General features: G+C 38.7%; 2 protein-coding genes across 4 annotated transcripts in view; both read right to left on the bottom strand.

Annotated features, from left to right (window-relative positions):
- The window catches only part of LOC132892779 (H-2 class II histocompatibility antigen, A-R alpha chain-like), a 159,927-nt gene that overhangs the window by 114,421 nt on the left and 24,836 nt on the right, over positions 1 to 20,670 (bottom strand). For 2 of the 3 annotated variants that reach the window (XM_060931155.1, XM_060931157.1), the window contains exon 6: positions 12,346 to 12,632. The exons of the other annotated variant lie outside the window; for it this stretch is intronic. The gene's annotated coding sequence lies outside the window, so the exon portion shown is untranslated. Of the gene's footprint in view, positions 1 to 12,345; positions 12,633 to 20,670 lie in introns of those variants that run through there. 3 annotated transcript variants of the gene reach the window in all.
- LOC132892786 (H-2 class II histocompatibility antigen, A-R alpha chain-like) lies at positions 12,346 to 15,457 on the bottom strand. Its single transcript, XM_060931168.1, has 5 exons — positions 15,183 to 15,457; positions 14,677 to 14,922; positions 12,981 to 13,262; positions 12,737 to 12,866; positions 12,346 to 12,656 (listed from the first exon to the last, which is right to left on the bottom strand). The coding sequence occupies exons 1-4, from the start codon at positions 15,238 to 15,240 to the stop codon at positions 12,745 to 12,747; spliced, it is 708 nt and encodes a 235-aa protein (XP_060787151.1). The 5' UTR covers positions 15,241 to 15,457; the 3' UTR covers positions 12,346 to 12,656; positions 12,737 to 12,744.

The raw sequence follows: 20,670 nt of genomic DNA, 5'->3' as shown, positions 1-20,670 counted from the left end.
GAACAAAACTCCAACCGCACGATTTGACGAGGCATATCAGGTGAAAATTCAAATTCAACCCAAATTGCTTAAACTGGTTTCATTGAATTCAGAACTGAATGTAGAACAACATACTTTTTTACAGAATTAAAATATGTTTATCCGTTCTTGAGATATTACAAATCAAAGGTTGGAAAAATGGCTTAATTTTTACAAAACTGCCGTAATATTCTGTATGAGGATCACATAGTCCAAAATGGGCCTCACTGGTTAATGAGATCAAATGTTTTTTTCTTCAAAACTTTTCTATTTTTCAACAGAATTTAATTAGTATCAATTATGCTAATTAGGTAAAACATTAAATCAGTACACTCTCTTCTTCAATGATTCACCACATGGCTTTATTTGTGCAATATAAAGCTGATCTTAACTCTCATTTATACATCACAAAGAAGGAGAAATCACTGTTAATTATAAAATATGCATAAATAAGCACTGAATGTCTCACATCTACCATCCTCTATCAAAATAAATAAAAAAGTAATAAAAGATTATTTCTAATCCCCTCTTTGTGCTCTGTAGGCCTTTGTATTTCTCAAAAGTAGGGCCGACTAGTGTTTATTTTGATTAATATTCACAGTGAACCCGAAAAAACTGTCTGATCCACATCCAATAAACAATTCACATTAACTGAACTGAAATTGACACTCGCATTTCTGACTTCTGTTTTTTTTTTAAATATCATTCTGACCACAAAGATCTCAATATTTTTCATCAAAACAACTCCAGTTCTATTCTAAACAAGTTATTTATTTACAGGAATCAGTTTGATTTGAAAAAAATAAGTAGGTAAAGCTCTGAAAACTCACTTCAAAGTCTCCCATGAATCATAACCTCAGAACTAGCAGAGGGAAAATGTTGCTGAATCCTTCATCAGAAACAGTGAGAGCGAGAGAACATCCCTATAAAAGTGATCTGACTGATATTGACAAGTAATCCAGTGGGAAACCGATCAGAAGAGAGAGAGAGAGAGAGAGAGAGAGCCTGACCGCTTTCCCGTGATTCAAAAAGAAAAGCACTAGCAGTTTCCCGATGTTCCACAAGCACAGTTTTTACTCTGTTGTACCGACTTCAACCTGCTGTTACTCCCAAAGTACTGAACAGATCTTAACCAGATACATTTCTGTGGAAAGCAGAGATTATAAGCTTTTTAATGAGAGTATTCTTTATAGAAAATATTCAAGAGTTAAGCAATGACAGATTTAGAAACTTAGATGAGCGTCTGTGTGGAGAATTTTCACAGCACAGCCAGCGAGAGTCTGATACGGCTACTTTGACGGTGGCTGTTGCTGCCTTTCTGTGAAACCGTTTATGGTGCACGCGCTGTCCGGCGTGAAACCAAGAGTCTATCTGATGCATTTGCTAAGGCGCGCAGATCTGACACTCTTGTATGAAATTTGTACAAAAATTACTGTAGACATAAATATTTTATGCAAAATTATTACAGCATGTTACAAAACATAAAGAAAAAATCTGAGTCCTCGTCTCCAATTTACAAGTCTGAATGCAGTTAATCAACAAGTCTGAGTCCAAGTCATCAGTGCTCAAGTCTAAGTCAAGTCACGAGTCCTTAAAATTAGGGCACGAGTCGGATTCGAGTACTAAAAGCCTGCACCACCATGCTCCCATAAAATAGATAGATAGATAGATAGATAGATAGATAGATAGATAGATAGATAGATAGATAGATAGATAGATAGATAGAAAAGGAAGAAGAAATATATGAAAGGGAAAGATACACTGTATCAGGGAAAAACTGAAATAATCTCCCTAAAAATAATTATAGTAGTAAAAGAGCCATTCAAAAAAAATTATCAGAAACTGATCTGGAAAAGAAAGAATAAAAAACAGTAACAGTGAAAGGGAGCACTATACTATACTATACTATACTATACTATACTATACTATACTATACTATACTATACTATACTATACTATACTATACTATATGTAAGGAATGTGGCTGAAGTTGAGAAAATAAGAGGAGATAATGAAAGGGAATAAAAAGTCAGGAGATACTTTTATTGGGGCAAGTCTGATTGGATACAACAATTTAACACATAAGCCAAACACACGCAATGCGAGTGGTAAGATGGCGATCAGATGGCTTCACTCTGACAAGCCGATGAGCTCTCCAGATTTTATATAAAGCTCAGTGGTTTTGCACAAATGTTAGCATGATTTACAGGCAGGCCATGGGCTTTGTGCTTCCGGGTTGAAGCTCTGTAACAGGATGTGATTGAGCAGGAGAGACCCTTTATAATTATCCAACTGTACATTTAAACCACTGAGCTCTATATAAAATCTGGAGAGCTCATTTTTTATTTGATTTGATTTTATTTGATCATAATGTAAAATGAAATACAAAATACATTAAAATCAGGATTACACAAGAAAGCGCAAGCACTTATTTCCATTGTGGTCCCATTAAAACAGCAATGGCAACGTTATGATTAGACTTAATATTGACTCACTGTACTATGTAAATGGTGAAAATAATAATAATAATAACAACCACAATAATAATAATAATAATAATAATAATAATAATAATAATAATAATAATAATAATAATAAATTGACTTAAATTAACTAGACTAGTAGACAATGAAAATGTATTATATAGACTAGACTGGAATTTGATTATAAAATTTGATTTCAAAAAGTATAACTAGTACCTATGGATAACAATTATAAAGTAAAATGTTATATATATTGATAGTAAATATTAAATGATGATTAGATGTTGATAAATATAGACAACAGAACAATAATAAGAATTTTGACTAAAAAAAAAAATTTAGGAAAATAAAAAGGTATTATTTTCTTGCTGTCTAAAACCATTAAAAAGGTGATACTTCACTGACAGTTTGAAACTGGACTTGTTCTGAATACTTTTAATATTGTTGGGGAGTTGATTCTAAATTTTGATTGCTGAGTAATAAAATGATGTTTTTCCAAATGATTTGACATGTGGAACGTACAGAGCATTGTTACTGGATCTGGTATTGATATTGTGAACCTGGTTAATATTGATAAAATTATCATTGAGATAGTCTGGTGCCTGATGATGGATGATGCTATGGACCATATTTAACTTTAGTTGATGGACTCTTAGCTCAACTGGCAGCATACGGACCTGTTCAAATTCCTGTGCCCCAATATGGGTTCTGGCTGGTGCATTCAAAAGATACCGAATGATTTTGTTCTGGGTACACTGCAGCCTGTACTTGTGCTTCTGAGTGAGGCCAGTGTACCAAGATGCGCTGGCATAATCAAAATGGCTCTGGATGAGAGCAAACACTAGGAGCTTTTTAGTTTCAAGGTTAATATTTTTGGCTTGCCTATACAGAAACTTGAGCTTAGTATTTGACTGGCCAATAATGTTCTTTACAATCCTGTCTCCAGATAAGGATTGGTCCAGGTCAACTCCTAGGTACTTGACATGGGAAGAGCATGTCAATGTTTTTCCAGCACATTGAACCTCTATTGAGTTGCACTGGTGCAACTTCTGTTTTGAGCCAAAAAGTATTGACTCAGTTTTTCCCAAATGTAGGGACAGCTTGTTGTCTACCAGCCATTCTGTAACTGATTCCAGCTCTGTAGACAAGGATTCTTGAATGTCAATACATGATTTGCCCGAAACAATCAGGGCAGAGTCATCTGTGTACAGAAGCAATTTGCAGGTGACTGATGATGGAATGTCATTAACATATATCAAAAACAAAAGAGGGCCTAGTATGGACCCTTGGGGAACACCACAAGTAATGTCTGCAAACGAAGACAGTGTTCCACCCACTTCCACCATCTGTTTGCGATCATGAAGATACAACTGGAACCAGTTAAGGGCTGGACGCTGTAATCCAATGGCTTCTAACTTATCTATCATTATTCTGTGATCTACCATGTCAAATGCCTTCTGAAGATCAAGAAGGACCATGCCTATGTAATGGCCTTTGTCTTGCTCTTGTTTAATATAGTCAGTCAGGTGAACAAGACAAGTATTAGTGGAATAGGTAGATCTGAAGCCAGATTGAAATTGATAAAGGAGCTTATTAGCTCGGAGGTACGCGTCTAGCTGATCGTAGACAACCCTCTCTAGTAATTTAGATACTGTGCTCAGGATTGAAACAGGTCTGTAGTTACTAGCTTCGAGCTTGTTACCTTTCTTATAAAGAGGAGTAACCCTGGCAGATTTAAGGTCTGCTGGTATATCTCCTGTTGATAAAGACAAATTTAGAATATGAGTCAGGGGGACAACAATGACCGTAGCACCATCTTTGAGAAACCTAGGAGACAACTGGTCAAGACCAGTTGCCTTACCGACTTCAAGTTTTGACAACAGATTGAGGACCGTTTCTTCAGTGACACATTGGAGAGAGAAACCATTTTCAGGCACACCTAGTGAATTATAATAAGAATTTACATGTGGTTTACCATATTTTCCACTACATTCTGGCAAACAATCTACCAGTTTTGAGGCGACAGTAGTAAAGAAATTATTAAAACAATTTGACACCTTTGATTTGTCAAAGCATATGTCACCATCAATATCTAAACCAACATTACATGTATTCTTTGATGTTTTCGATGATGTTCCTAGACTTTTGAGTACATTCCATAGCTTTTTTGGTTGATTATTAAGTTCTGATACTTTATTACCTATATACTCAGATTTGGCCTCTTTTTTTCTGTAAGCTACCAGGTTTCGAAGTTTTATATATTCTTTGTACACTTCTTGTCTTTCTTGAGATTTACATTTCTTGAATTTGCGAAAAGTATAATCTCTCTCATTTACTAAATCCAGAATTTCTCCAGTCATCCATGGCTCACTTCTATATTTGATTCAAATGTATTTCAAAGGAGCAAGGCTATCAACAACACTCAAGAAATTAGTTTTGAATCGGTGCCAGGATTCATGTACACATTCACATGACAACACATTTTGCCAGTCAACCTCTTGGAGTTTGGTTATAAAACTCTCCTTACTGTATCTTTTGAGTGATCTAGTTTTTATACCACGATGTTCATTAACAGGCAGTTTTACTGATTTACGTATACAGTAGGTCAATAAATGATCACTGACACAAAAATCTAAAACACCATATCTACTATATTTGCTAAGATCGGACACAAACACAAGGTCAAGAACTGTCGCCGTGGTACTAGTTATCCTTGTAGGCTTGGAGATCAGTTGGGTCAAATATAACATCCGAATAAAATGACTGAGTGACTCATGTAATTGTGAGCCACTGGTATTGAACACTTTGTAATCTGTGTTAAAATCACCCATTATGACACACTCAGAGTCGTTAAAGTTAGAACATTCAAAACATTGTTGTTCCAGAACACTGTAAAAATCTAATTGCTTGGGAAGACGATAACACACACCCAGTAAGACTGGTTTACATTTTGGTAGGAACAAATCAACCCATACAGATTCAAGACCACAACCGATGTCCTTTCTAGGATTAAAAGCAAAGTCATTGCGAATATAAAGGCATACACCACCTCCTTCGTGGTTGTGATCCTGTCGAACGATAACATAACCTGGCACTTCTACCTCTGAGTCACTCACTGAAGAGTCGATCCATGTTTCGGTGATGCCTAACACAGCGATCTTGGGCTGAATCCCATTTCACCCCTTGGACCAACCCCTTGGCCCTTCCCCTCCATTTTGCGCGTTCACGTGAAGGGGTAGGGGTATCCCAATCCCAGTTAACGCGGAGGGGTAGGGGAAGGGGTAGGGCTTCTGTACCCCTCCAAACGGAGATTTTCCTGGAGCTGACTCCGAACGAAGGGGTTTGAGTGATTTCCCACAATGCCATGCGGATTTCAGCGAGATTTCATGCGGATTTCAGAAAGATGGCGGTTCCCGCGGCGAAAGATTGTCATAAATGTATTTTCTCCATTATTTACGTGTTTTAAGTTGTTATCCAGAGGAAACACGCCGCTTGATTCGCTTTCGAGCTGAGAATGAGCAGCGATTTCTGAAATCCAAGCTGCTGCTAAAAAGCTTTGGGAGTGAGTATTGTTTTCGGTTGCTTGACTGCGTACGTTTTGTTCTGTTATTCTCGCTTTTATTGTTTACATGAGTGTTCTGACACCTCATTCTGTCGGATGTGGTGCACGAAGCGCCAAAGATATCCCATTCAGTGGTGTTAGTTAACAAATCACACCCTGCCAGCAGAGATCTCTGGCTCTGACTGTAGCGGCTGGTCGCAGCCAATGACGCATTTGGTCGCGTTTTGCTAACGTAAACGCTGACGGAGGTACGCGATGACGTATGCGATCGTTGAAGGGCTATCCCAATACGTAAGGGTTGAATTTCAAGCCCTATACCTTGTAGCTCAGTTTCAAGGGGAAGGGCCAAGGGGAAGGGGAAGGGGGAGGGGAAGGGGGAGGGGGAGGGGTAGAAATTAGAATTGGGATTGGGCCTTGGTATTGCCAGCGAGTACGCGTATTTCCTCAATCTTTGGAAGCAGACTCCGTACATTAAGATGAACAAAGATAACTCCCTTAGATCGTAGATGCTGGTAAGTTAGATTGACACCAAGTGATGAATCCGGATCATCAAGTGGTGATCTGCATTTCCCATCTGATATAAAATTAGAGCTGTCATCAAAGAATGAATGGGAGAACGGAGGGAGCACACACCTGTCACAAAGCCATTCCTGGTCCGTTTCCCCAAGCCGGTGGTAGACAGAGAGTGGCATATCGATACACTTTCTATGTGTCCAGGTATCACAAGAGTCGCAGCAGATTGCCGCTTGATTGTCACGTACATTCCTTTCACATATCCCGCATGGGTACACAGCATTTGCTGGGCCTGGATGAATTTCAACATCACCAGACAACAGCAGCAATAAAACAAAACAGTACCAGCAAAAATCGACACTTCGCGTCGATATGGTTTGTTTACATTTTCTTCTGTCATGGCGGAAGTCAATGTTGCCACCAAAGATCAGCGTCCCTAGCAGCGATTTCTTCAGCCACGATATCACATCATCACGGTCACAATCACTCATCAATCGTATCCCTCTGTGATCTATGAAGCTTCTATCACCTTCAGAGCAAATCCTTTTCTTACCAAGTGAAGAAAGACTGTACAAACTTGTAAATATGACAAGGACCATTAAAGTCAAACAAAAAGCCGCCATTGCTGTTCCCTGCTGTCTTGCCTCTCAGACCCTATTCCCCGCTGGAGAGAGTGAAGTCATCTGGCCGCCATCTTACCACTCACATCGCTACAGTCCTTCTTTCACTTAGGCTCATCTCATTTCATCTCATTATCTGTAGCCGCTTTATCCTGTTCTACAGGGTCGCAGGCAAGCTGGAGCCTATCCCAGCTGACTACGGGCGAAAGGCGGGGTACACCCTGGACAAGTCGCCAGGTCATCACAGGGCTGACACATAGACACAGACAACCATTCACACTCACATTCACACCTATGGTCAATTTAGAGTCACCAGTTAACCTAACCTGTCTTTGGACTGTGGGGGAAACCGGAGCACCCGGAGGAAACCCACGCGGACACGGGGAGAACATGCAAACTCCACACAGAAAGGCCCTCGCCGGCCACGGGGCTCGAACCCAGACCTTCTTGCTGTGACTGGTGACTCTAAATTGACCGTAGGTGTGAATGTGAGTGTGAATGGTTGTCTGTGTCTATGTGTCAGCCCTGTGATGACCTGGCGACTTGCCCAGGGTGTACCCCGCCTTTCGCCCGTAGTCAGCTGGGATAGGCTCCAGCTTGCCTGCGACCCTGTGGAACAGGATAAAGCGGCTACAGATAATGAGATGAGATGAGAAGTTACTATTGTGGACGTTTAGCAAACTTCAGCTAGCCTTTGCCAGAGACAAAATGGATCGATTTTTAGTACCTAAAGCTACAGTGAGTGAGGAGACAGAGTCTGGGCCAAGCAAAAAAAGAAGGATGTATGACCACGATTATTTAAAGTTTGGATTTTCATGGACTGGATCTGAAGATGCTCCACTGCCACAGTGTGTTGTCTGCCAAGAGGTGCTAGCTAACAATGCTATGAGATGTTTAAAATGTGTAAAACAAGATGTTTAAAAAAAAAACAAGCACAGATGTTTAAAATGTGTAAAAAAAAAAGATGTTTTCAAAAAGCACAGATGTTTAAAATGTGTAAAAGAAAAAAATAAAAATGTGTACAGCAACCTTTTTTTTTAAATACGAATGGAACATTAAGTATAGCAACAACAAAAATTGTAAGGGGGGGCGCTGTTGTTTATTTGCTCTCTGAGGGGGGGCTGACTCTCCCACACTTTGAAAACCCCTGTTATAGGGGGTCCACACAAACGCCACTGTGCACACACACGTATAAAAATGATCACACACTCAATACTCACAGGTGAAATGTCTGTCCACAACCTTTGACTTGATGATTTGTAAAGCCCACTGCTGTACATACAGCCATTTTTCTTGTATTTTTTTCTCACCAACTACATAAATAACTTGTCCAGTTTTGTGTAGCTTCCAGTTGTCTGAATGACCGTTCCACTCCGTGATGTGAGTGGCAAGATGGCGGCCAAATGAATAACAAACAGAAAAATGCATGTCCATACCAAGAGCCCAAAAACCTTCATTTAAAAAGTGTGGGAGAGTCAGCTCCCCCTCGGAGAGCAAATAAACAACAGTGCCCCCCCCCCCCCCCCCCCCCTACAATTTTTGTTGTTGCTATACTTAATGTTCCATTTGTATTTTTAAAAAATGGTGGTTGTACACATTTTTCTTTTTTTCTTTTTCACATTTTAAACATCTGTGCTTTTTAAAACATCTTGTTTTACACATTTTAAACATCTCATAGCATCGTTAGCGAGCACCTCTTGGCAGACAACACACTGTGGCAGTGGAGCATCTTCAGATCCAGTCCATGAAAATCCAAACTTTAAATAATCGTGGTCATACTTCCTTCTTTTTTCAGTCCCCCCAGGATTCCGAGGGCCTTTTTCGTGATTGTTGCGGGCTAAAATGTCTGATGTTGCAGGGGGTTTCCAAAAAATTGCGATGAAAGTTGCGGTGTTTTTTAGGTTTTTGTTGCGATTACATTGCGGGCGGAAGTGAAAGTTGCGAGAAATTGTTGCGATTTTCTCTTTTTGCGATTAAAATTGAGTGATATGTTAAATAACAAAGACACTGAGAAATGGTCCTATAAACATCTTTACCAATATAAAAGATTACCAGGACTACAAAAATGCAGAAAAATAGGCTTTACTTATCCAAATGCACCTGTTGGTTCAAAAGTTAAAGTGCAGAGAACCTCACAGCACAACATGAAGTTACCTTAAAATATAATATAAATGCCTCAGCTTCCATGTAAGAAAAAAAAAACTATTAATACTAGTACTGTGTGCAGGCAGTCTCTCCTGAAGACTAAATTAAACAATAATTATAAACTAATAAAATAAATGGCTCAGGCTTCATAGAAGAAAAAAAAAAAACAATTTGAACAGAATCTCACAGTATGATGCTGAAGCTGCCTAAACAATGGAAAATAAAATACCATTTTGGCAAAAATGCTGGCATCCATTAACTTCTTGTATTAAGTAAAAAAAAAAAAAAATAATGTAAAGTGCGCACAGTCCTTCACTGTAAACATCACACACTTTCAGTAACAGAATTTAAGCCTATATAAACACTGACTCACACATCATGCAATCTTGCCAGATACTGCTGATGTTTTCCAGCCCAAAATATGTTCAAAACCCGCCAAAATGCACTTGAAACCGCCCAATCTGGCAACACTGCGTGCATGCTGCTTCTCTTGAACGTATACACAAAAGTAAGGTGAAACATAGTTTGTCGACGTCACCTCAAGACGACGCCAACGATTGGTCAAATTCGCGGGAAAGTTGCGGTGATTGGATATAATTGCAACACCGCCCTGAATTCATGGGGATTGGTTGAATTTGCGTTGAAGTTGCAAATCGCAACATCCTGGAGGCTCTGTTTTTTTTGGTTGGCCCAGACTCTGTCTCCTCACTCACTGTAGCTTTAGGTACTAAAAATCGATCCATTGTCTCTGGTAAAGGCTAGCTGAAGTTCGCTAAATGTCCGCAATAGTAACTTATTCTGGTTTATTTTTCCTCACGTTGCGCCCCCCAGGGGAGGCGCGCCCCACACTTTGAAAAGTCCTGATTTAAAGGATCCCTGCCTTTGAAGATTTTTTTTTTTATGTACATGAGTTAAAAATACCCAGCTACTGGGGTTACATGAGCCAGTGTTGGAGATTGATCAGAGATTGACTAAAAAATGTTATATCCCTTTAATTTCAAAAGGACTGCATTAATCGATGTCATGTATAATGTCTTCTAAACACATCTATTTCTCATGTTGCCCACCATGGTTACTGCACTGGTAGCAGTAAACTTTCATTGCGTATTCATAAGAAATCCCATATAAATATATTGTCTCATTCTCTAAATGTGTATGCGAACAAACACCTTTGCTACACATTTGAAAATAAACCATGTGAGCATATTGAGTCCTCTGTACATGTAGCCTCCAATACAGCTGGCCCTGTCATCAAATTTACAGTAAAATAACTGGACTGGTTTCAGCTGTTTGTACCTTTACACTGTCAAAAGTTTAATGTTAAATTTACATTAACACTTTAAACTTTTTTTTTTTGATAAGTCATTATCTAAATGTATCAGGATGCTCTCAAAAACCTTGGACAAGAATAAAAATAAATATATTGGAAGTCATGGCCTAATGGTTAGAGAAGCAGCTTTGAGTTGTCGGTTTGATTCCCTGGACCAGCAGGAGTAGCTGAAGTGCCCTTGAGCAAGGCACCTAACCCCCAACTGCCCCCCAGGCTGCTCTGGGTATGTTGTATATTGCTCTGGATAAGTGCATCTGCTAAATGCCATGAATGTAATGTAATATATACCATATGTAAATAAAACAAAAGTTTATGTTGAGGGCACTGCAAAGAGCAAGTTGGTTGAACTTGATCACCTGTGTGACCCTGTGCTCTCTTCTTCCAGGGCTTGTTATGCGGAAGGTGATTTGCTCTATAAGAGAAAAAATGTAGGTGCAAGATTGATGATTGGTCAGTTTGTGACACAGCTGAATGTATTTACCTGATTAGTTTTAGGACATTTACAAAAATTCAGAATGGAAACAATCACCATTTCAGTCACAGAAATATAAAGTCATGAGTCCATCTATAGTCACTTCATGCGTGAAGAATCACATGAACATTTTTAGTTTTTCAACACTTATGTATAAACCTGTGAATCATGTAGTGTGTGGGTTTTTATGATTCATTTATTTTCACATTGATTTTTTGACATCCAGGGAAGGGGTTTTAATTTTTAGATGTGATTTTCTCATGTGTGTATATATATATATATATCCTCACCAGCCACTTTAATAGGAACGATCCCTGTTCTTGGCTGCAGGAGTGGAACCCAATGTGTTTTTCTTTCTGCTCACCACGGTTGTAAAGAGTGATTATATAAGTTACAATATCCTTCCTGGCAAAAAAGCTCGAGCCACCTCAAATCTGTCCATTTCCTCTGACCTCTCTTAACAACAAGGTGTTTGTTTCCACCCACAGAACTGTCGCTCACTCGATGTTTTTTTTGTTTTTCACACCATTCTGTGTAAACTCTACAGACTGCTGTGTGTGAAAACCCCAGGAGGAGATCAGCAGTTTCTGAAATACTCAAACCTCACACTCATCTGGCTCAAACCAACACCCATACCACAGTGAAAGAAAGTCGCACTGTGAGATCACAATTTTTCCCATTCTGATGTTTGAACATTGTGAACAGTAACTGAAGCTCTTGATTTGTATCTGCGGGATTTGATTCATTGTGCTGCTGTCAAGGGATCAGCTGATTAGAGAACTGCAGAAAACAGCAGGTAGATGGGTGTTCCCATACAAACGTGTGTGTGTGTGTGTGTGTGTGTGTGTGTGTGTGTGTTCACACACATTTGAGTTTTTGTATTTCAGAGTTTTTGTATTTTGGTTTGAGCATTTCTGAAACTGCTGATCTCCTGGGTTTTTCACAAATCATACATTCTTTTCACTTTTTAACAAATACAATTTCAGGGCATAACAAGGTCGAATGCACCTTTATATGCTTTTCACATGTGATCGCACATTATTCTCATGATCACATCTGAAATATGTTACATGTGATGTGTGTGTGATTTTTCTGTAATGATTGTGACAATATATTTCCAAGTTAGACTCATACAGAGGTTATGTTTTACTGGTGGAACGAGTGACATCCGTGTAGAAACAGAAATCACATCATCATTCACATTCATGGAAATAAAGTTTATTTCTTTAATTATTTGCAGGCGCTCGTTCCTTTTTATTTGCATTTTCTCTTCTAACATTAATTACATTACAAAAATTGGAAAAGAAAGACATATTCACAGATTTCTGCACACAGATAAGAAATTCAACCCTACAGGTGTACAATGGAACAAGAAAAAACTTCATATTTAATAAAACCTTACATGGTTTCACAGATGAATTAAACTCTAGTGGATGAACAGTTTCCTCGGTGAAAAACCAAAATGAGAATTCATGGTCAGAATCTAAACCTTCTCCTAACACTTTACTTCTGTCTGAAAACACAGAAACAGGTGTATCAGGGAGAAACAGTGTATTAAATATTATAAATATAATGTTTTATTAGAGTTGTTACCTGAAGTGTCAGTTGCATCCGTTTCCTTTGACGAGGAAGAAAGTTCCAGTAGCGACTCCGAGCAGTCCGACAGCCAGACCCACTCCACAGAACACAGAGGGACCCACACTGGGAAGCTCAACATCCACCTCTACACACACACACACACACACACACACACACACACACACACACACACACACACACACACAGTTATTTCTACTCTAAGGAAAGACTGAATCAGTAGTTAAACTCTCCGTCTCACCCCATGTCTTGGTGTCGGGCGTCTCCAGGGCCTCGTGCTCCACCGTGCAGGTGTAAACGTCTCCTTCCTGTGGAGTGAAGGGCAGGTGGGAGAACTGGTTGAAGGTGTTGTCCTCATTCAGGTAATAGCGGCTGAGGGTAGATTGTTCCGTCACATCCACACTGTTTTTGGTCCAGCGTACAGTAACAGGTGGAGGGAAAAATCGTGTGAAGTGGCAGATGAGCATGTTCTCTGAACCCAGCTGAATGTTTTCTTTGAGATAGATGGAGCTTTGTGGGGCATCTGGAGAAAAATATAAAGCACATGTGCACCATTGTTATGACTCTGAGACTGTGATGCAATCATTATTTCTTCTGGCTGTCGATATATAGAGGATGTTACACGGTGGTGTGAAGATATGAAGTTTATCTTTGAGTGGTGAATGGATACATCATGAGGGAGCGAAGCGAACGAGTGAAATATTTTTCAACATAAGAAAATAAACTTCATATCTTCAAGCCAATGTGTAATATTATTTATATTATATGAACATATCCAAAAAAAACCCACAAGTTAATCGAAAGTATTTTAATTTTGAAATGGTTTACCATTTTGACAACACACGTCTAGTCAGCGGGAAAACACTGGGAGTGACATCATCAGAGTGAAATATCAGGAATTGTGTCACTCAGATCCACGATGTATTTCATATGAAAAATGCGAGTTTTTCAACATGAGAAGATAAACTTCATATCTTCAAGCCAATGTGTGATTTTTTATTATATTGACACATTCACAAACAAAAAGTCCCCAAATTTATCAAAATGATCCATTAATTTCCTCATGAGTGAAGATATTGGAGACTGTGTTACTCAGGTCCCGGATGTAGCTCCTATGAAAAATATGAGTGGTGTATTTCCCAGTAAAACACTCGTGTCCATATAATAATAACCAACAGGAATCTGGAATCTAAGCTGTGATTTTAAACGTCAATTCTAAGGACAGCAGCTTAATTACAGGTTTATTAAACATAACATTACACTTCATTCAGCATTTATAGATGATAAACAGATGCCAGAGAAAGAACATGGAACATGACTATTTACAAATAAACCCTCTGCTTGTGTTCACGACTGAGTAATGTGCCATCCTACTGCCTCAGATCATCTTCACATTTTCTAGCAAGTCAATTATAAAATCTACCTTTAGCTCCGTAATCCATAATTGGTGTGTGTGTGTGTGTGTGTGTGTGTGTGTGTGTGTGTGTGTGTGTGTGTGTGTGTTGGGGAAAGAAATAAAAGCAAAGATTTATTTAGATTTACAAACCCCACACTTAAACAGTTACTCTGTTCAGAGAGAAATTTCTTCATTTCTATAAATTTAACTGATAAATAGTTTGTGTTCGGGGCGAAGCAAACAGCTGCTGTGATGATGTGGTGCATTCTGGGATGTTTTAGTCGAATAAAAAGCCTTTATGAAATGAAAATAGTGTGAGACAGCAGTGCTGTAGTGTCGGCTGTGAGATTAGAGTATTGTACAGTAAATGAGAGCTTTACAGGCTGGAGACTGTGATTGTTCCTGTAGTTTACTGACAGTGTAATGGTCAGTGATTTACAGTCAAATCTACAACAAATCTCACATCTTCATGCTGGAAAATCATTTTAGACTCAATATCATCAAGGTAAATTTGTGCTCCTATAAACACTGAGTTTCTCACCCTGTGGCACCGGCCAGTCTTTAAAGGCTTTTTTCGACACCTGTAAGTTTTGTTGGCAGATGGGCATGCTACCCTCGGCATACTCGTACTGTTGGGGGAAATAATACGAATCAGCGAAGGGAGGCAGCATCATCACTACTTTTTTCTTCTCAAAATCTGCATAAAACAGCTCATCTCCATCATCCTCATGCGTAAACTCATTATTCTTCTCGGAACATTCCAGAAGTTCCATTTCATAATGTTTAACTGGAGAAACACACACACACACACACACACACACACACGTTCAAACTGCAGCAGCCTGTTACTACAGTGAGATAAAAACATCATTATCACTGACAAAATCACATCATTTTTGTGATGATCTGAAACGATCTGTCTCATTTAAATCAAGCTCTACAGCTTAATAACCAAAACACCACCATTAACACTTTATATACACTCTTCTAATTACCACTGGGGAAAATATTACAGCAAATTTACACATAAATAAATATCTCACTTACACTGTGATTCAGTGTCCCTCACACACATTAGTGTGAAAAAGATGAGAAATAATTTCATCCTGAAGTTTGTCAGTAAACCAGCAGCTCAGATGAATTCACTTGTCACTGACTTCCACACACTGAATAGAGACAGAAATACAGCCGAGTGCAGAGTCAGTGATAAATAAATCATCCAATCAGATCAGTTCTCTCCTCACAGTCAGCTGGGTTCAGGCAGACACTCAAGTGAGTTTCACAATTCCTGATCCTTTACTCTTTCCATACTGAGGTGCGCTGATCATTACAAACACAAAGAATTAAAACACTGGGAGCACAAAAAGGAAGAAATGAAAAGCAAGCAGGAGAGAAAGCGAGAAATCAGAGCAATATTAAAATCCTGAATAGTCTTTAGGTTTCAAAGGTCAAACAAACAAGCAAACAACAAAAAACAATAATAATCATCATAATAATAACTGAATTTTTGAGCTTTCGTGCCTGAAAGAGTAAAAAAAAGGGGGGGGGGGGTCTGAAATAATAATGCAAAATAAAAGTTTAGGTTTCAAAGTTTAAACAAACAACAATGACATTAATTTTTACAGCTCTTGAAATTTTGAGCTTTTGTTCTTGACATAGAAAAAGGGGTTTGGAATTAAAAAAAAAAGAAAGAAAGAAATGAAAAGTTGTGTATCCTGTTCTATTTTATGTTTGGCATCGTACACATTTTATAACAATAAAAACAAAATAAACAAAGTGTCTGTGCTAGAAGTGATATCTGTACCGTAAGTAGTTTTGTCAGTAAACACGTACTGGCGTCTCTTTTCTTGTGAATAAATCTGCTGTGGTGTTCTGTACAGTTCACTACAGACGGTCTTAAATAGCATTGTGTAAACACTGTATACACTCTGTAGTGCACATTATATGTGTGGCGGCCTGCGTAGTCAAATTCCCACATCTTTTACTTTAGTATTTCTAAAAAAACCCACAAGGGTTCCTGAACTGAACTATGTTTCACTTTTTGCAGAGACACATCTCAACCAGTAGTCCAGTAGAAAACCACAATTAAATGTTTAATTCCAAGTGCACTGAAGGACTGGTGCGTTCCAGTCGGAAGACGGCATCCTGTGTAGGCAGCGTTCTTGGGGCAGCATCTGTGCGCTCCTGAGAAAAGGACTGTCCCAGTCAGAAGACAATCCCATAATTCAGTGTGCCAGACTGGAGTTCTGGAAATTTTGGCAAACGTGGCAGAACCAGTTGTCACTCCAACAGATATAATATGGAAATTGGTCTGTTGCGAAGGTAACCTCCATTTATGTAGCTAGCTTTTGCTGCTAATTAACAGCTCATGAGCTAGCAGATATTTACTGAACAGTGGATGGATTTTATTTTAATTGTACTGAGGTATAGTGTTAAGCTTCAATGGTTTTCAGACAGATCGTACACTTATCACTGACTTCTGACTCGGGCTCAGTCAGATAATTTAACATGATTTTTATCAAGAAATATGAAAGTTATCATGATACTGAGGAGTGAATAATCAAATCTATGATCTAATAAGTCTGAAAAAATAAATAATCAAGAACAGTAAGATTCATTTGTTTGTTCATGACACCTCATCTGGCCGTGTCTCTTTCTGATGATTGTCCTGAGGAGGAGATGAGCGAAGAAGAAAGAAGACCGAAAGCTGCAGAATCAAGATTTTTAGGAGAAAAAAACTGACTTTGTTTTTATGGCTCCTGAAATCATACTTTTCTGAATTTAATGAAATTTGTTGCTTTAGTTTGAGTCTATAAAAACATCTAACATGGACATAGTTTTGAATCAGTTTGTTTTTTTATTTATAATGCCAGGAAAATAGTGGCCACTCGTTTGAGATCCATTCAAGCGGGCGATAATGAAGCAATAACGAACTCACAGGAGCGTGGTGATACTAAATATCCACATGGCTGTGATTCAGCTGTAGACACAAAACTGCAGGCCGAGTGCTGTAGCTAATCCCAACCGCCAAATTTCCTTTTTACAACAAGACTGTAAAGAAGAAATTAATATTGTATCTTACAAAGTAACTGTATAGTGTCGTAGTAACTCACATTTCAGACACAATGTGAACAAATGTTCTGTTCAGTTTTGCTCCTGTAGTGGAAATCGCTCCTGAAGAAGCTTCACTCATTATAGCATGTCGGCTAACTGGCTAGCTCACTCACATTGATTTGTACATTTCTGTTAAAGCTGCTTCTGGTAAAATTGTCTTCTCTGTTTCCTTTTCATCCTCAATAGTGATTGAGGTTTTATTTGAACACATTTCGGTTCAAGTGACCAGTCAAACAGGCTAATCATCATCATCATCATCATCATCATCATCATCATCATCATCACCACAACATAAAATATAATAACATGGATAATTGTGGGTTGTGATTTACCCCATTGCAATAACATGAAAAAAAGATAAAAGAAATCCTGGGAGAATCTCTGGAACTCAGGGAGAACATGCAAAATTCCACATAAACAATAAACCAAGCTTAGGTTCAAACCAGAGGTCTGATAGTCTGAGTGTATATTATACCATCAAATAATTTTAATAAAATGCTGAGGGCCTTTACTGATTTAATGCAATGCTTCTCAAAATGTTATCTGAGGACACCCTGGGGGTCTGTGATGCATAATCAATAATAATTAAACTATCCATCCATTATGTATATTGTTTATCTATCAGGGTTGAGGGGGTTCCTGAAGCCAATCCCAGATGATTTCAGGTGAGAGTCAGAGTTCACCCTGGGCAGCTCACCAGCCTATTGCAGGACTAACACAGAGATGAACAGCCATCACACTCACATTCACACCAATGGGAAATTTAGAGGAGCCAGTTGATCTAATCTGCATGTCTTTGGATTGTGGGAGGAAATCAGAAAACCTGGAGGAAACGCCACACAGAAAGACCCCAGCTGGCCACAAGGTCGAACCCAGAACCTTCTTGCTGTGAGGCAACAGTGCTAACCACTGCACAACCAGGGTTTATGATACTGAAAAAAATAAATATCCAAAATAATATTGTTCACATTCCAATAATGATATGTTTGGTGGGGATCTGTGAAGTTTATTCTACAGTTAAAGTTGTTCCTGACTACAAAAAGATTGGGAGTGCTTGGTTCAGTGATATGTAGCTCTTTATTTACGAACTTTGTCAGATAAGGAAGAGATATTTTATGCAATAATTTCCTGTATATAAAGACTGTCGAACCTGGTATGTGTGCAGGTGGATGGGAAGGAGGACTCAGGAGATCAGCAGATTTTGACTTAGCTTTGGGTCTTGCTTTATTTCTCCAACAGGCACTTTACAGAATGCTCACAACAACTCAACCAGTAAAACAAAATAATACACAGTCTGAATATTTCAGGACTTTTCCCTCAATCAAATCCACCAACACTTTCAAAGGTCACACTTTGTCAGCTCTGTTCCTTTCTCTTATGTTCACGGCCTCTCTAAAAGATAAATAAAGAACATATCTGTAACCTTGAATTGGACTGAAAGGCTGTTTTTCAAACTGTATGAACTCTGTACTGTACTATTATGTATTTGAAATGAACACTGATGCCTCAGTATCTCCACTAGACGTCACTGTGTTTGTGCTGTATGTGTTCATATGTATGCATGAGGTCAGATGAAAAAAGAGGGAATCACAAAACATGGAGGAACTGAACCTCTGACTCATTTAGCTCATGTAAAGGTTGCATTAAGTTGACAGATGGCTGATTGGTTTGCTATTTTCTCCATAAATATTAAGGAGAGAGGAATCACATAGTACAATATTTATTGTACCCCTTAACATAATCCTATTCAAACTATTGAAATATTAGACTTGTCATTTAAATGTGTACAATGACACTGTGGCTATTTGTTGGTGTATGTAGGTTTTTTTTTTAAATTAATATTTAAAATGTCCAGCAATTGTACACATTAAATCCAATTCAACATTATTTATATGCACTGAAAGGTGCAAATGTTGGCTTTTACAGCTTTAAAGATAATTCCAGTCTAATTATGTACCTTCCATTAAAGTATGCTATTTCTACATTTCCATTTGAAAGATACATAATAAAGGTACAAAACGTACCCCTCCAGCAATAAAGAACCGTACAGTTAAGTACTCTTTTTTTCTGAGAGAGACAGCAGACTTTATGCTAAAAAAAAAAAAAAGCCCCACAGTTACTCAACACGCATCTTGGAGAAGTTCACTGAAACCATTTCCAAATGTGAGCCAATCACAGGGCAGGGATATTATTGCATCATCAGTTTCTCGGAAAAAATATGTTGAACAGCCTGCCATGAAAGTCTAAAGAATAAAGAAACACTTATTCTTTAAATATATTATAGTGATGTTTTGTTGAATAAGAGGCGTAATAATATAATGTTGGTTTGAAGAAGATGGAACAGGGCAGGAAACTCTGATTAAATCCTAGTGGAGCATGAAAATGATGATGCTGTAAAATGATGCGCTTTAGACAGCTGAAAAGCTGAACTCAGTCCCATTGGTTTTAAATGAGCTGTCCATCATTTTAGCATGATGTTAAGATATAATAACATGATGATCTGACTAGGTGATCTTCTTCCATTGTCCCAAGGTTGATATTTGCATGCCCATTGTTGGTGCTTTTGATGGTGCAAAAGGTTTAGCATGGGCACTCTGACCAGTCTCCAGCTATGCAGCCCCATACACAAAAGGGTGTGATGTGCTGTGTTTTGTTACACATTCCTCCTGTAACCATCATTAATATCGTCTGTGCTTTTCTGTGCCACAGTAGCTCTCCTGTTGGTTTAGATCAGCCTTGTAGTACTCGAGTCCAGGACTCAGACCGGAGTCCGACTCATGTCCTGATTTTAAGGACTTGTTACTTGACTTGGATTTGAGCACGGATGACTCAGACAGGCATTAACTGCATTCGGACTCATAAATTGGAGACAAGGACTCTGATTTTTTCTTTATTTTTTGTCACATAGGATAATAATTTGGCATAAGATATTTATAGCTACATTAATTTTTGTACTAATTTCGTGCAAGAGTGTCACACCTGCGTGCCTTGGCGCGTGCATCAGATAGACTCTCGGGCGCTCTGGACATCGCACGCGACAAGCGGACTCTCGCACACGCTATAAACGACTTGCACCTGCACAGGATTAAGGTGCAATCAGCGTGCCTACTTTAAACTGATACATTACTGAGCCTAATTTCCTTGTTTGGTTTCCTGATCCGTGATTCCCTGTTTTTCGTCTTTGATCCTGCCGAGTCTACGATAGCCTGTTTGTGCCTCGCTCGACATATCGCCTGTTTCACCGTTTTGCGATTTTGCCTGCCGTTCTGGATTGTTTACCATCTTCACTTGTATTAATAAACACACCTTCTGCACTTACATCCGTCTCCCAACCATCTCTGACAGAATACTTCACACTCCCTGATAAAGAGAAGCACATTCACCTGTTCATACGGCATGTTCAGGAACAAACTAATGTTAA

Source organism: Neoarius graeffei, chromosome 10 (genome assembly GCF_027579695.1).
Source record: "Neoarius graeffei isolate fNeoGra1 chromosome 10, fNeoGra1.pri, whole genome shotgun sequence".
NCBI lineage: Eukaryota > Metazoa > Chordata > Actinopteri > Siluriformes > Ariidae > Neoarius > Neoarius graeffei.
The sequence above is the reverse complement of the archived record's forward strand: the minus strand, read 5'-3'. Positions and strand labels throughout refer to the sequence as shown.

Coding starts and splice junctions, on each gene's coding strand:
- LOC132892786 (XM_060931168.1), bottom strand. CDS start 15,240: ATGAAATTATTTCTCATCTTTTTCACACTAATGTGTGTGAGGGACACT. Junction 14,923..15,182: donor GAGGGACACTGAATCACAGT/GTAAGTGAGATA, acceptor GTGTTTCTCCAG/TTAAACATTATGAAATGGAA. Junction 12,867..12,980: donor GCCCGACACCAAGACATGGG/GTGAGACGGAGA, acceptor GTGTGTGTGTAG/AGGTGGATGTTGAGCTTCCC.